We start from the raw sequence: 14065 nt of genomic DNA, 5'->3' as shown, positions 1-14065 counted from the left end.
TAAGTATATATAATAACAGCTTTATATATATATGTACACACACACATATATAAAATACAGTATACAATTATATTGCTATGAAGTGTATATAATAAAAAATATATATATATATATATTTTTTTTATTATTTTATTGATGGTCTTTTTGACCAAAATATCCATTTGACTGCTTAATGTGGCAAAATACGTTATTTTTCCTAAAAGAATTATAAATTAGTTTTTTATTTGTAGACGCTTTGTGTCTTTTAGTGCCGCCTTTGCTAGTATGTACTTTTGCAATATGACTAGACATACAATTATGATTGCGGGAACAATTTCCTAGTGTATACTCAGGAATGCATACTCCAGGTGTATACTCATCCTTTATTCTCTTTCTGCATGTTTTTATGTGCTTTACTTGTCCAAACAAGATAACAGAGCCCATCTCATACGATATTCCTCTCAGGCGCTCAGATTTGAATGGGTTTGCGGCGTTTAGTTCGTAGGCCGCGGCTGACGGGAAGAGGCTCGGTTTGAGTCGTTCAGTCCCAGTTCATTTTCCAGGTAAATGTTTTCAGGCAGTGTAAGAGAAGGTAGTGAGTAATTTCATGCTTGTTAAATTGGGCGGAGGAGGATTTTTCACTAATCAATTTTCTCGTACACTTATTTTTTTCTGCCCCGTTGTGCCTCAGGGGAACTTCAGAACCCTCGGAACATCCTTCCTCGTTTTCTCACTTTCGCTCTTTTTGCACTTAATCCACTTTTTTTTTTTTCTTCGAAGCCTTCGGGGATGTCTAAATCTGGTTTACGTTTCTGAAAAGAGGGACGTCAGCATGGAAAAAAGCATTTTGTTTCTATGTGTGATTCCGTTGAGCTCAGTGTAGATCTGTGCGCTGACCCTATAATGGAAGTTAGGCAGTCAGAGAGGGGGCTATATCACATTTCACTCCGGTGAATGGGACCCCTGCCGGGCCTGTGATTGTGTTAGGGTGAGGGTGGCTGATCCAAGCTCTGCTCACGCACAGGGTCGCACACACACTTTGACGCTCATTTGTATGGCACGGCTGGCTGAGCTTCCCGAGAGGAGGAAACAGACCAGGGTTCACTGCGCGCAATGAAAACAAAGAAAAACTGCATTTTCATGTCAGGGAAAAACAGACGGAATGTCGGTACCACAGATAGGGAGTGTTATTGTAGGTGGTGAATCTTCTTTTCGTGACACGTCAATGACACGTTCTTTTCATTTCAGTCAAATATCTAATATGCCAAACCTTTAAAACAACCTACGGCGACAGTTGAAATGTAGCTTAATTCCGCTGGGAAATTGCAGGTTTGGCAACCCTGGCTGGCAGTAATATTCAAATTGATTGACTTAACAGCTTTGAGTAAACTTGTGTTATGTAAAGGGAAGTCATAATTTTCAGACGAGAGAAATGTATATGTAACAAAGTGAAAGTTATTTGTCTGTTATCTGTCTGTTTGTACAAACAGTTTGGACACACTTAAATGAATTGATGCTTTTCAGATATTTTGATCAAAACGTTTAAATGCTTGAGATTAGTTTTTAGACTCAAATATAATAATAATAATTCTACACATACCTGTAGGACATTTATGCTTCTCTTTATATTAAAAATACTTTGTTCTAAAGACTTGTTCAATGCTTGAAATTATTATTTTTATTTTTTTGACAAAATATATAAATCAATAAATAAATTAATAATAATACAAATATTTGTACACAAGGGTTTGGTCTCACCAGAGTGAATTTATGCTTCTTTTGATATTAAAAATATTTTTGTTCTAAAGACTTCTTTAAATGCTTGAAATTGTTTTTTTTAGACAAAATAGAAAAATTAATTAATAAAAAAACTAATATTTTCACACAAAGGTTTGGACTCACCTGAGTGAATTTATGCTTCTCTTGATATTAAAAATATTTTTGTTCTAAAGACTTCTTTAAATGCTTGAAATTAGTTTTTTAAACAAAATATAAAATTAAATTAATTTAAAAAAATAATAATTTTACACAAAGGTTTGGACACACTTTACTAAATGTATTCTTCTCATGATCATAAAATTATTTTGTTAAAAAGACTTAAATGCTTGAAATTAGTTCTTTGATAAAATAAGTAAACAATAATAATAAATCCTACATTTTAATTTCTTTAGTTTAATGAAAGTGTTGTTTGTAACTAAAACAATATTGTGGGCACTACATAATTCCTACACTTCCATTTGTGTTATTTCAAAGTTTTAAAGACATTTGACCGGTTAGTCTGTGTTAGTATCGCTTAAAAAGGTTCACTCGTTCAGAACAGACTTGTTATTCAACATAAATAAGTTTTTATTAAGTGCTAAACGCTTGTCTCCCATCCTGTTTTCTTCACGTTTCCTCCCTCAGATCTGGTGTCTTGGGAACGAAAGCCGATACCACATTAACCGCACTGTGGACGGTTCCACACACTCGCTTCTGATTCCCGGCCTGGTCGCAGGGGTCACCTACAGGGTGGAGGTGGCAGCCAGCACCGGGGCCGGTCCCGGGGTCAAGAGCGAGGCCACGTCCTTCCAGCTGGGTGAGTTGGATTTATGTTGTTCTGATTGAATACTGCAGCTAAAGAAGAGCTCAATATGAACTGTTGATTCTCTTGATAATGGGTTACTGAAACACAACAAACTCTCTGATACAGCTACCGGCCCTTTTTAACACCCGGCTGTGTTCTTATGACTGGAAAGGTTGATGATAATGGACATTATTTGAGCCTTCTCTTTAAAAAAACTTGCAACTTTTGTACTGTTGTAACTTGCCTTGTGGTGTCATTTAAAAAAACAACCTTATAAGAGTTCTCATCGGAGAATAAAGGAGACATAAGGTGCAGTTTAAATCCTTTAATTGCTTTACAAGTTTATTTCTTCATGAACTTCAGCCTCAAGACATCGGTGGTAACGGTTAAACCGCTCTAAATGGAAATGATTGTGGCCCAGCCTGTTTTGTGCCAGTGCATACAGGTGGATAATAGGCCATGCATTTATGCAAATCTAATGTCAATAAGACATCAATCGCAGTGCCGTCATAGACTGTTTTACCAGTCAGATATCTGACAGAAAGTGATTGAATTGTATTCTGAAACCGTGATGGATGCACAAAGAGAGACACTTCCATGAAAGTCAGGGTTGCCAACTCTCACGCATTCAGCCTCAATCTCACGCTCTCACGCTTAACAAAGAAATCTCACGCTAAATTAGATATTCTTCTGTGCTGTATTTTTTTTTTTCACTCATGTGCACTAAATTTCAGAATTACTATAAACAATTCAGGCTCTTAACTACTGGATGGACCACTATTTATGGCGCAAATTAGTTAAAATCTCCCGGAATCTAGAGCGAGCACGCATGCGAGACAGAGACTGTGCTCCAAACCGCGTAGCGCACGCACGGCAGAGAGGGAAAGCAAGCAAGAGACCGGTGTGCAAGGGCGTCGCTAGGGCTGGGCTAAGGGGGCTTAAGCCCCGAATGTTTTTAGTAAAGCCCCGAATATTTTTTTAGCTTGTCTTTCTCATAGAGCAAAACAATTAATAAAAAAATAAAAAAAAAGAATAATTTTACAGCAGCCGCGATTACCATGAAAAGTGCATATTACAGTTTTATTTATATTTTTCCCTTTGCATTAAAGATACTTAAGACTTGAGTTTGCAGCGTTGAGCATTGTAGCCAATCACTGACATGTCTGTTGAACGCATCGGCCAATCAGAGGCGTTTAAATGAGTCTGAAGATGAAGATGAGTCTGAGCTGAAGATGTGTTTTGCGCGAGCTCACCGAGTTCTACACTTTCGCAAACCTGTCATTATTATTGCCTATAAACTTAAGATGCAAATAAAAGATTCACTGCAATGTATTTGATATTCTTGATGCTGTTCTGATGCGCTCCATTACGCACCGCTCTGTTTGGTGTTAGGATGACTAAAAGTTCAGCGGTCTAGCTCTTCAATGTCAGAATGATTAAAGTGAACTAATGCCTGGCAAAATGTAAGTGGAAAACATTTAATATTTGACTGTTTTACAATAGAAATGTTCAACTACCGACAGTATCCGGTGACGCGAATTACTCAACTTTTTTTATTTTTTTATTAAATTTAGCCTTTTTGAATTGAAAATATGCTATAATTTCCTTGATTCATTTAGAGAGAATGCATGCATAATTAAAAATAAAATATTATTTGCAAATAGTTACAATTATTTCACTAATACAATAAGCATTTCTTTTTTTTTCTTTATTCCCTTAAATCGCTTTTATAATTAATTAATTCCTTTAAATAAAAATACCCCCAAATTTTTTTGGGTTGGAATATTCCCGAATATATATATATATATATATATATATATATATATATATATATATATATATATATATATATATATATATATATATATGATGTGACGTGTGTATATATATATATATATATATATATATATATATATATATATAAAAATACTCTCTATATATAATATTATTATTATAAAATTGGGATTTCATACATTCATTTCTCATTCAAACAAAATCCTGTCATTCAGCCATCTCCTCCCTTCCTCTTTCATATCCTTTTCACCAAAAATGTGTTTTAGGTGGACAGATCAATACAGTACAAAGAACATAACAAAAATTGTAGGATGTTGGAAAATAACAATGTCTTTTCTGTGAACCAAATGCTTTTTAATCTTCGCTTTTGCTTCAATGCAAATGAACAAGCGCGCTGTTATTTTTAGCGTAGTGATGTGTATGTTCAAGTATGCCAGATATGCGCAGATTCGGCTTACACGAACTTCCCCAGCAAAGTAAACATAAGTTACACGCCAAATTGGCAAGTGATTTGACGGCGTTACCCACCACAGTTGATTTTTACGCGCATTTGGCGGGTCATTTCAAACCCTGAATGTAATAAAATACAATACTACCTCAAAAATACATAAGAATAAATATAACTAAAGATTAATGAGCATGCTGTGGATAATACTAATACTTGTCCCGCATTGAAAGATGTTTGCTAGTACAGAGTTGAGCTGTAACCTCACATACAGATCCACAGTAGAGATTGCAGTGTGGGATGAATGAACGGAGTGACTGATCTGATTCCATGATTCCCCTGCTGAGTGTGCTTCTGTGGCCTTACGCCGAGGTAAAAAAGGGCCACTGGAAGCAGAGGATGCTGGTCTCAAAAGCATTTGTCACACCGTGGGCTTTCTTGCATCTCTGCAGCCTACGCACCTGTCCTGGCCTAGCTTCTCAGCGGAGTCTCAGTCACGTCCAAACAACAAACAAAACCTCCGAGAGAGGAAGCACAAAGAACAGACTAACAAAAAAAAACCGGAGCAGGGAATATACAGGGAGGATGAGGAAGAGATGCTCAGGTTTCGGAGGAACATCTGAAAAAAAATCTGAACATAGTCAAATGATGAAAGTGATGCCCACATGAAACAGGGAAGAAGAGGAAAACAAGTCAAACAGAGTGAAATGTCTTTTGGGTCGACAGCCCTAGTTTCTCTTTAATGTAAAAAAAAGAATAAGAGAGGGAAGGTGCTTTTTTTGGTTGCTGACAGACAATGTCTTGTCATTCATAATTTATCTTTTACATAATAGATAAAAGCACTGTACTTTCCATTCTACTTCCTATTCCAGTTCAAAGTCAACTTTAGCAAAATTCACGTTATTAATCATGAATACGATTTATAGCGAAATTAACCGCGCTAAATAAAGCTATTCTTTCCTGTTGCTGTTTTATGTTTCAAGTAGAATAATGGCTTGTTTTGTTTATAATATCAAGTATTATTTTTTGATGTCAAATTAATTGTTAATATTATCGTCTGTAAAATATTTGATACGTTCAAAGGAATATTGTGAGTTAGACAAGTTCTGACATGCGAAACAATATTGTTTATTGACTTTATCTACATTGGATTGAAAAGTACAAAACACTTTTTGCTGCAGGTGTATTTAACCTGGATTATTCCTTTAATTTTTGCATCAGTGATATGGTTCATGTCAAATATTTCATTTCTCATCGTCTTTATCTCAGACTCGTCGGGTCGTGTTCTCCCGCCGCCGCTGGACGATGAGAACACGATTTCTCAGCAGATCTCGGACGTGGTCCGCCAGCCGGCCTTCATCGCAGGCATCGGCGCAGCCTGCTGGATCATCCTCATGGTCTTCAGCATCTGGCTCTACCGTCACCGTAAGAAGAGAAACGGCCTGAGCAGCAGCTACGCCGGCATCCGCAAAGGTCAGTCCACTCACTTCAGAGGTTCAGGATGTTTCTTTCAGCGCTGCTGATGCTAAACTACTGATTTGACAGTGTATTCGCATATAACGATTTAAAAAGACATAAAATATAACATCAGTAAGAGGTTAGTCACCCCAACCTAATAATTATGAGTTTATGAGCTATTATTAAGAAGGTGTGGCGTGTCTCTCATCTGATCTTTTAATATGGAGTCTGTGTGTTCATGTGTTAGTCAGAGGCAGATGTTTGATCGTTTTACTATCGACTATCTTCTTTTCTTCCTCTGGTAGTGTCGTGTTTGGCTTGTGTTGTCTCTTTTATTAAAGCTAGTATGAAAATACTTGACTTAGCCTGTAGATGAGTCTGATCTCTCCACTGCCATAGAAATCATTTTTTTTCCTCCCTGTTGGTCCAGTGTTTTAAAAAGCCGTTTCCTCGTTTGACCCTGATGAATCACAATGAATTCCTTACAGTTGAAATTCAGAGCTTCCTTTCAGTTTTCTCCTTCATTGAAGAGATGACAGAGATGGTGAACGGAACAATGCTGGTATAGCTAGCGTGTCTCAAGGACATGAAGCTAATGGAATGTTTATTGGCAGGAATCTAAAGGAAAAGATCCAAGCCATTCATTAGCGTTAGCATTCATAGACTCCCAAGGCTGGGACGCATTCAAGTTAATTGAACGTGTCGACCACAAGAGCACAAAAAAAAAGCCAAAATGAATATGTCCATTTTCCAAGGTTGAGAGCACCTGAATTCATTTACCAGGATGACTCAACAACTTCTTGTTTCGACAACCGCACGAGGTTGACAGGCAGCTTTTAAAGAGACATTCTTTCTAAAGGCTAGTGGAATTATATAAAACATATCTTACACGACACAAAGACTAATTGCAAGGCTCAACATTATAAGGATTGCATGTGGATATGTGCTTGTATGGCTTGCAAACTTAAAGAAATGTTATTTAGTCTAGTCGTCTCTTAGTCTAGTTAGTTATAACCATGTTATCTAGTCTTGGAAGCTTAGAAGCAATAACATTGTGCATGATAGTATAAACTTATGCCTTGCAGAAAAAAGTAGCGTCTTTTGTGCCTGAAAAAAAGGGACTTTTAACACCAGGAAGGGCCTCTGACCTCTGGTTTTAGTGTTTTTTGAGCTACTAAAGACTTTCCCACTTCCTGTATTGCTCTGCAAGCCACAAGAATCCACAGGTTGCCATGTTTGAACCGGTCGCTGCGAGTCTCTTAAGCGTGAACGTGTTTGAGCAAAGGTGGATAATAGTAAACACATGAAGTGGTAATCTGTTTTCCGGGTGGAACGGGGCGATGCGGCTGGGAAAGATGTATAATCTTGCAGTGTGTGATTGAGTATGTGCATGTGCGTTTACCTGTGAGTGTGTGATAAATTGTTTAAATACACAGATCATCCCCAGACCTCCGAGATTTGATTTACTTATCGTCCATCAAATTCTATTTTTCCCATGCTGCATTTGGCCTGCCAAGCGTCAGTCTACTTCTGCTTCAAAACCATCATGCATACAGGATAAAATCATCAAAAAAAAACTGGCCAATCTATTAGACTCATCTTTTCTCAGAGCACTGCCAAGAACCAGAACAGCGCAGCCGATAAACGTGACATTTGAAAAGGACGGCGGCGGCTGACAATTTTAAAGGTTGTTTTGCCGTAAATATGCGAAGATGAGAAGGTGAAGACAGCAGGTGTTGAATTCTGATGTATCAATGTAACGCTGGCAAAAAAAACAATCCTGACGGCATCACGCGCAACAGCTTCCTGCGCTGATACTTTGATGTTTCTGATGGGCTGTTTATTATGAATTCTGACCCCATATCGCTCAGATTGATTCAGCCGTGTTCATCTGCTTATTGGAGCCTTTGATCAACATGAAAGAAACTAGATTTTAAATCAGATCGAGGGGCATGTGTTATAATAGATTTAAGTCAAAGTTAATAAAGTGCAGCCTAGCACGAATGCTTGCCATCTGATGTTACTATGTTAATGTAATCTAATCTAATATAATATTTTTTATTTAAATTAAACATTTTAATTAATGTAAATAAAAAAAGTTTAATAAAATAATAGATAAAAATAAAATAAAAATATTTAATAAACATTTTATATAAAAACTATTATTATTAAATTACATTAAAATAAATGCATTATATTAATATAATTATATGAATGATTTATTGTAATAATACTATATAACACTAAATATGATTTATTTTATCATGTTTAAATTACATTTAGTGGAGCTTTTGTGGCAAGTATCAGTATTACTATTGACTGTAATCAAACTTGCTATTTTCACCTGGCGGATGATAAAAATTCATATAAATTGAGGGAAAATTCTATATTTACAATTCCACATATAGTGACAGAATATAGTAAAGAGAACTCGTTTTACTTGGGCAAGTATAAGCAACCACTCTGAATACCCTAAAATCTAGATATCAATATTTTCTCCTCTATGCAGATATATAGAGTGAATAAAACACACAAACCCACAACTGTAAAACCACAGAGATCAGATGACAAGGAGAATGAAATGAACTCTGTATTTATGATGAGGTTTTAATGTTCTGTGTAATTGGTAACAGACCTGTTACATCAGAGACTCTAAAATATGACGACAAATGCCTTATTGAAAACTTTTTCCAATAACAGCACAGTACTGCTATGATGAATCATTCATTTTTGAATAATAACAATTCTAAATATGAATCTGATGAATAATGCATTCTTTTTCTTTCTCTTTGTTCTGTGTGTCTGCAGTGCCCTCCTTCACCTTCACCCCCACAGGTAATCACACCTCCCTCACAGCACATATGCACATCATTCCCACAATCCCTAGAGTGTGACGACTTCCTGCCCGGTGGAGTTGGAAAGTGCACTGCGGTATAATGTTTTCCAGCCATTGTAATGAAGTGTCCCTCAACACTGGCTTCAGTCACGTTCGTTCTGCCCAGCAGAACTCAAAACAAATATGACACCACCAGGCGAAAGTGTGGGAGGCACGGTCTCTCTTTAAAAATACATCTCGCCACAAGAAAGGAACCCCAGTCTGAGGTTTACATGGATAATCAAAGAGAACTTCAGTCGCATGGACTTGTCAGCATAAAACGAAGTCAAAAATAAAAGACAGAGAGGGAGGAAAGTGCTTAAAGAGAAGAGTGCTTGACTAAAGAGGGCTTTTAGAACTGGCAAAGGAGCTGATCAAAGCGCTAACGCTGGATAGGAAGCTGTGACATCAGAAGTTTTGTGGCCAATTAGACGAAGAGAGGAACTGGCCTAGCGTGAGGATTGAACTCGGATGACTTTTACATGCCAGAGAAAGACACTTAGACCCTTTCATTATTTCTCATCTCGTGCAATCTCTCTGTAACTGCTGTTGACTCACCTAGTTTTGGGAGTTTTTTATTAAAGGGGCGAGAGAGGCGCGGATGATTGAGAAAGAGAACGCTTGTTTTTATTGGCAAATTCAACCAAACAAGCTTTATTTCCATACGTTTACTGGTTTTAATTGAAACGCAGGGGCTTGCAAGATATGAAAGAAAATATGCAAGCTTGGATGAGCATTCTTAGCTTGAAATTGTTAAAAATATGCCATCATTTATTCATCTACGTTTTTTTCAAAACCTGTATGACTTACTTTCTTCTGTGGAACACAAAAGGACGCATTTAAAAGACATTTTATATGTTTTCCATGTTGTTTTTCCTTCATTAATGTAATTTCTTTTATCTACAGTGGCCTATCAGAGAGGAGGAGAGGCCGTCAGCAGTGCGGGAAGGTGAGATGTTCTTAAAAAAAAACACGTTTGTTATTTAACACCTTAAAATAGCCACGCTAATATTCATCAGGAGCCAACAATGTCCATGTGGAGGGTGTGTACTGTAGTGTAGTTGCATTTTGTTGACACTGGGGGGCATTTTTGTCTTGGCAAAGACGCCTTTGGAGGTTGTACATTGAGTCCTGCAGAGCCCAAATGAGACAAAAGCCCTTCGTTTCTACCATGTTAATGGAATAATTTTGCATGCAGGTGCACCCATGGTCATGTGCAGTTGTGCATGTGTTACATCTTTGTCCTTGTTTGAATAGTTGCAGACAATACTTAGTGTGTCTTTCCCTTTATGACGTCTTTTAAAGTCTATCTTTTCATTGAGGAGGTCTTTGCCCTTGCCTGGAGGAAAGGTTTACGCCGGTTTTGAAGCTTAAAGAGTCTGTTAGAAAAATACAAGAAAGAGACAGACCATGCTGCAGGGATATAAGGCATGAGCGCTTGCTTTGAAGCATCACGTTGCACAAAACTCTTTCTTTGATGTTCTTTTTGTGCCTTTGATAAACGTCCCTAAAAAAAAAATAATCTCTGAATCCGTTTCCTCTGAATCATTTTAATGTGACCTTGTTTTATCACATTAGCCAATTGTCTAACAAAAAACAGTGTTTTGAAATACAAAATCTCATACTTCAAGTGCAAGATTTGTTAGAAACGGTCACTACGGCTCTGGGTGTATTCATATATGAGTTTACCCAGAGCCTTCTCCAGTTCTTGAGATCATGGTGATTGACTGTGACACCCTGGCATGCGCTTAGAGCTCCAAGCTCTCTTCCTTTAGCGATGGCTCGGTTCATTCGTGTTTTTCTTTCCCAGGCTGGAGCAGCAATGTTCTCCAGCGCTTGGGTAATCCACACAGAGATCTAACGGTCACGAGGCCTCAGGGAAACGGTGTCATCAGCCACGAGCAACTCAAGCAAACACAATCCATTTAGCACAGATACAGCCCTGAGAGATGCACTGGGATAGAAGAAGATGGGATGGGCTTCTTATTTAAAGCTGAAGTGTGTCATTTCAGCAGCACCAAATGGAATGGTTTTCCCTCTGCCTGCCATTTGTCAGACAAACAGTTAGCCCAGCCCTAAAACTTCAATGTTACTGTGTTGGCCTAAAATGATTCCTGTCCGTATTGAGCCAATACAAGTGACAAAAAGTCTGAAAACCTAATTAAAACAAGACTGAGTACCTTGTGCATTTACCGTTTCCAAATTAAAGTTTGTAATAAATCACATTGTGTCTGTGTTTTTTAGGCCGGGTTTATTGAATATAGGTGAACCGGCAACCCAGCCCTGGCTTGCGGACACCTGGCCCAACAGCTGCTCCAATCACAACGACTGCACCATCAACTGCTGCACCGGGAGCAACGGAAACAGTGACAGCAACCTGGCCACCTACAGCCGCCCAGGTAAGCCTGTGCTCGCGCGAGTGTGTAGTAGTCTCGTTGTTCTAGTGGTGTACAAATATTCCACTTTATCTCGCACTTCCAAACATGTAGCATTTTAGTTTAAAATGCATGGAAGCTGATGTTTAAAGAAACAAAATTATGATTATCAATAGAGATTATTTTTCACATTTATTAATTTAGTAAGCGCTTTTACCCAAAGCGTCAAGTGAGGAAAGACGATCTCTGAAAGAGTTACTTACAATTGAGGAAAAGACTTGCTAAACAGGTTTTATTATGGTAACTGTGACTAAATTATGTGTTTTATTTGATTTAAAGCAACCAATTACCATTAACGGTGATCATTTCCCTCTTTTACCGCCGTGTTCGTGCAATGCCTTTTTCCTAAATCTCATTGAAGTTTTGGCTTATTCATTTCCACTGAAGTTTCCAGCTTGGAAGAAGTGGTATTCTATTGCACCATTCCAAGCAGGAAATTCCAACTTTCCAAGTTTAATGGAATGCAATATAAGTATTGTGTCCTTCCTTTGACACACGACTGTGTGATTTGTTGGAACGTGGACTTTTAGGGAAAATAAAAGCTCCCGATATTGAAAAGGCCCTGCAGGCTGTAGTCCAGCTAATCCAATCAGCCGCCTGATTTCCATACCGCCGTTAGAACCTTTTAATGCAGTTTCTCTAAGTGCTCGCTTATTCAGGAAACCAGGAGTAGTAACAGAGGTCAAAATAGACCTGAGAGAGAAAAAAAAAGAATAAGAAAGGGCGAGGAAAGAGGAGGAGTGATAGAGCACCTCCAGGTGGCTTTATTTCAGGAGTCAGCAAGTTACTTTACAAACAAAAGAACACCAGGTTGACTCGTGAGTCCAAAGAGACACACACACTGAAAGTGACAAAGTAGTGTTAATTTACAGTCACCCAGTTTTACCAAAAAAAAGTCTTAGTTTGGACAGCGGAGTCACTGTTGGTTCATTTAATGATATTTAAACGTTACTACAAGAGCTTTTTTGTTCCCAGATATCAGCTTGTGTGACTAAGCCATTGGCTAAGAGCATTTCATTCATTACAGAACCCTTAAATGGATCCAATCCTTTTAGAAAATGTCTTTCTATTGAATATAAGAAATTTGCTCCCATATTCATGGGTAGACCTGAGGATTAGGCTTTGTGTTTGTTCATACCATTCATAGAAACCATAGATGGGGACTATTCTAACTCAAAAGCTTTGCTTTACCTTTGATATCCGTTTATTTGGAGTGTTTTCACTAACAGATTTTTATCCATGTCGCCTTCATCAAAGCAGGAATGAAGGATAAATGTTGAGTGATTCTCACAGCATGACATGTTAAAAGCTTGACACCCGCTTGCCTGGTGTGCCAAATACTAAAAAATCTCCAGGATATTAACCGGATCAGTACCCACAGGGCTTCTCTGGAAAGACTTACGACTTAGTTTGTCTCATTCCTTGGGATCTTTTATCATTGATACGTCAACCTTTGAAGTGCAGAGCCGTTCCTACTTATGGAAACATGAGCTACGCTCGAAATCTGTCCAATGGCAGGCCGTGGTATTTACGCGCCAACCTTTTTGCTCAGATCCCAGGGAGGATTTGAATATTTTATGAGCCGGGGAAAATTGGATCTGTCAGAGGATGGGCTTTTACAGCGTTCCTCGTTTTGGAGGCTTTTGATTCGGACGTGTTGGAACATCCTGCTTGATGAGCTGGGATGCCTTTCGCGTGGCTGCTCGAGAAACTCAAAGTGATATGCTTGGCTTGTGTCGTGGATGAGGGAAAAGCTGTAGGGAAAAAATAGATTGTACGGTATCAGGTAGTTTTATCTTATTATTTGAATTTTGGGTGATCCACATCATCTTAGAAATTCTTGGTTTCAAATATCCTTTCTGTCTGAAAACATCATTCTCGGTTTTAAAGCTAATCTGCATTTTAAAACCAACCTAGTGTCTTGGCTCCATGAGTTGTATCCATTAGTTTTCAAATCCATAGGTCCTAAACAGTCTATTAAGTCCTTTGGCTATCAAAATGTCTTACCCCTCCTTCTATCGTCCAGCTGACTGCATTGCCAACTACAGCAACCAAATGGACAACAAGGCCAGCAACCTGCTGGCTCCAGACACAGGCCTTTACAGCGACGTGGACCTCTCCAACAAGATCAACGAGATGAAGACCTTCAACAGCCCCAACCTGAAGGACGGCCGTTTCGTGGGACCCGGTGGTCAGCCCACGCCCTATGCCACCACCCAGCTCATCCAGTCCAGCCTGGCCAACAACAACATGAACAGCAGTAGCTGCGGAAGTGGAGGAGGAAGTGCGGACCTTAACGAGAAGCAGAGCTGGAAGAGCAGCCAGGGAACGCCTCAGAAACAGGCCGACATCAACACACCACTGCAGTATAACGTCATGGAACAAAACAAACTGAACAAGGGTGAGTTCTGTGGATTTAATTGCGGTCCCAAAAAAAGTTAAAGTAGATCTATTCAAATTTGATCGTGAAGACAAGTTCAAAGTCTTCAAAGAAACCCATGTCGTGTTTTCTGGGT

The 14065-nt window shown here is 38.4% G+C and overlaps 1 protein-coding gene across 6 annotated transcripts in view; it reads left to right on the top strand.

Annotated features, from left to right (window-relative positions):
• The window catches only part of robo1 (roundabout, axon guidance receptor, homolog 1), a 285568-nt gene that overhangs the window by 259552 nt on the left and 11951 nt on the right, over positions 1 to 14065 (top strand). For all 6 annotated transcript variants that reach the window (XM_084127208.1, XM_084127206.1, XM_084127207.1 and 3 more), the window contains 6 exons: positions 2383 to 2554; positions 6051 to 6254; positions 9048 to 9074; positions 10021 to 10063; positions 11359 to 11513; positions 13576 to 13950. In XM_084127208.1, the coding sequence (XP_083983334.1) occupies positions 2383 to 2554; positions 6051 to 6254; positions 9048 to 9074; positions 10021 to 10063; positions 11359 to 11513; positions 13576 to 13950 (976 nt within the window). The remainder of the gene's footprint in view (positions 1 to 2382; positions 2555 to 6050; positions 6255 to 9047; positions 9075 to 10020; positions 10064 to 11358; positions 11514 to 13575; positions 13951 to 14065) is intronic.

This window comes from Abramis brama (assembly GCF_963993115.1).
Source record: "Abramis brama genome assembly, chromosome: 10".
NCBI classification, from domain to species: domain Eukaryota; kingdom Metazoa; phylum Chordata; class Actinopteri; order Cypriniformes; family Leuciscidae; genus Abramis; species Abramis brama.
This window is presented reverse-complemented; position numbering and strand designations above follow the sequence as displayed.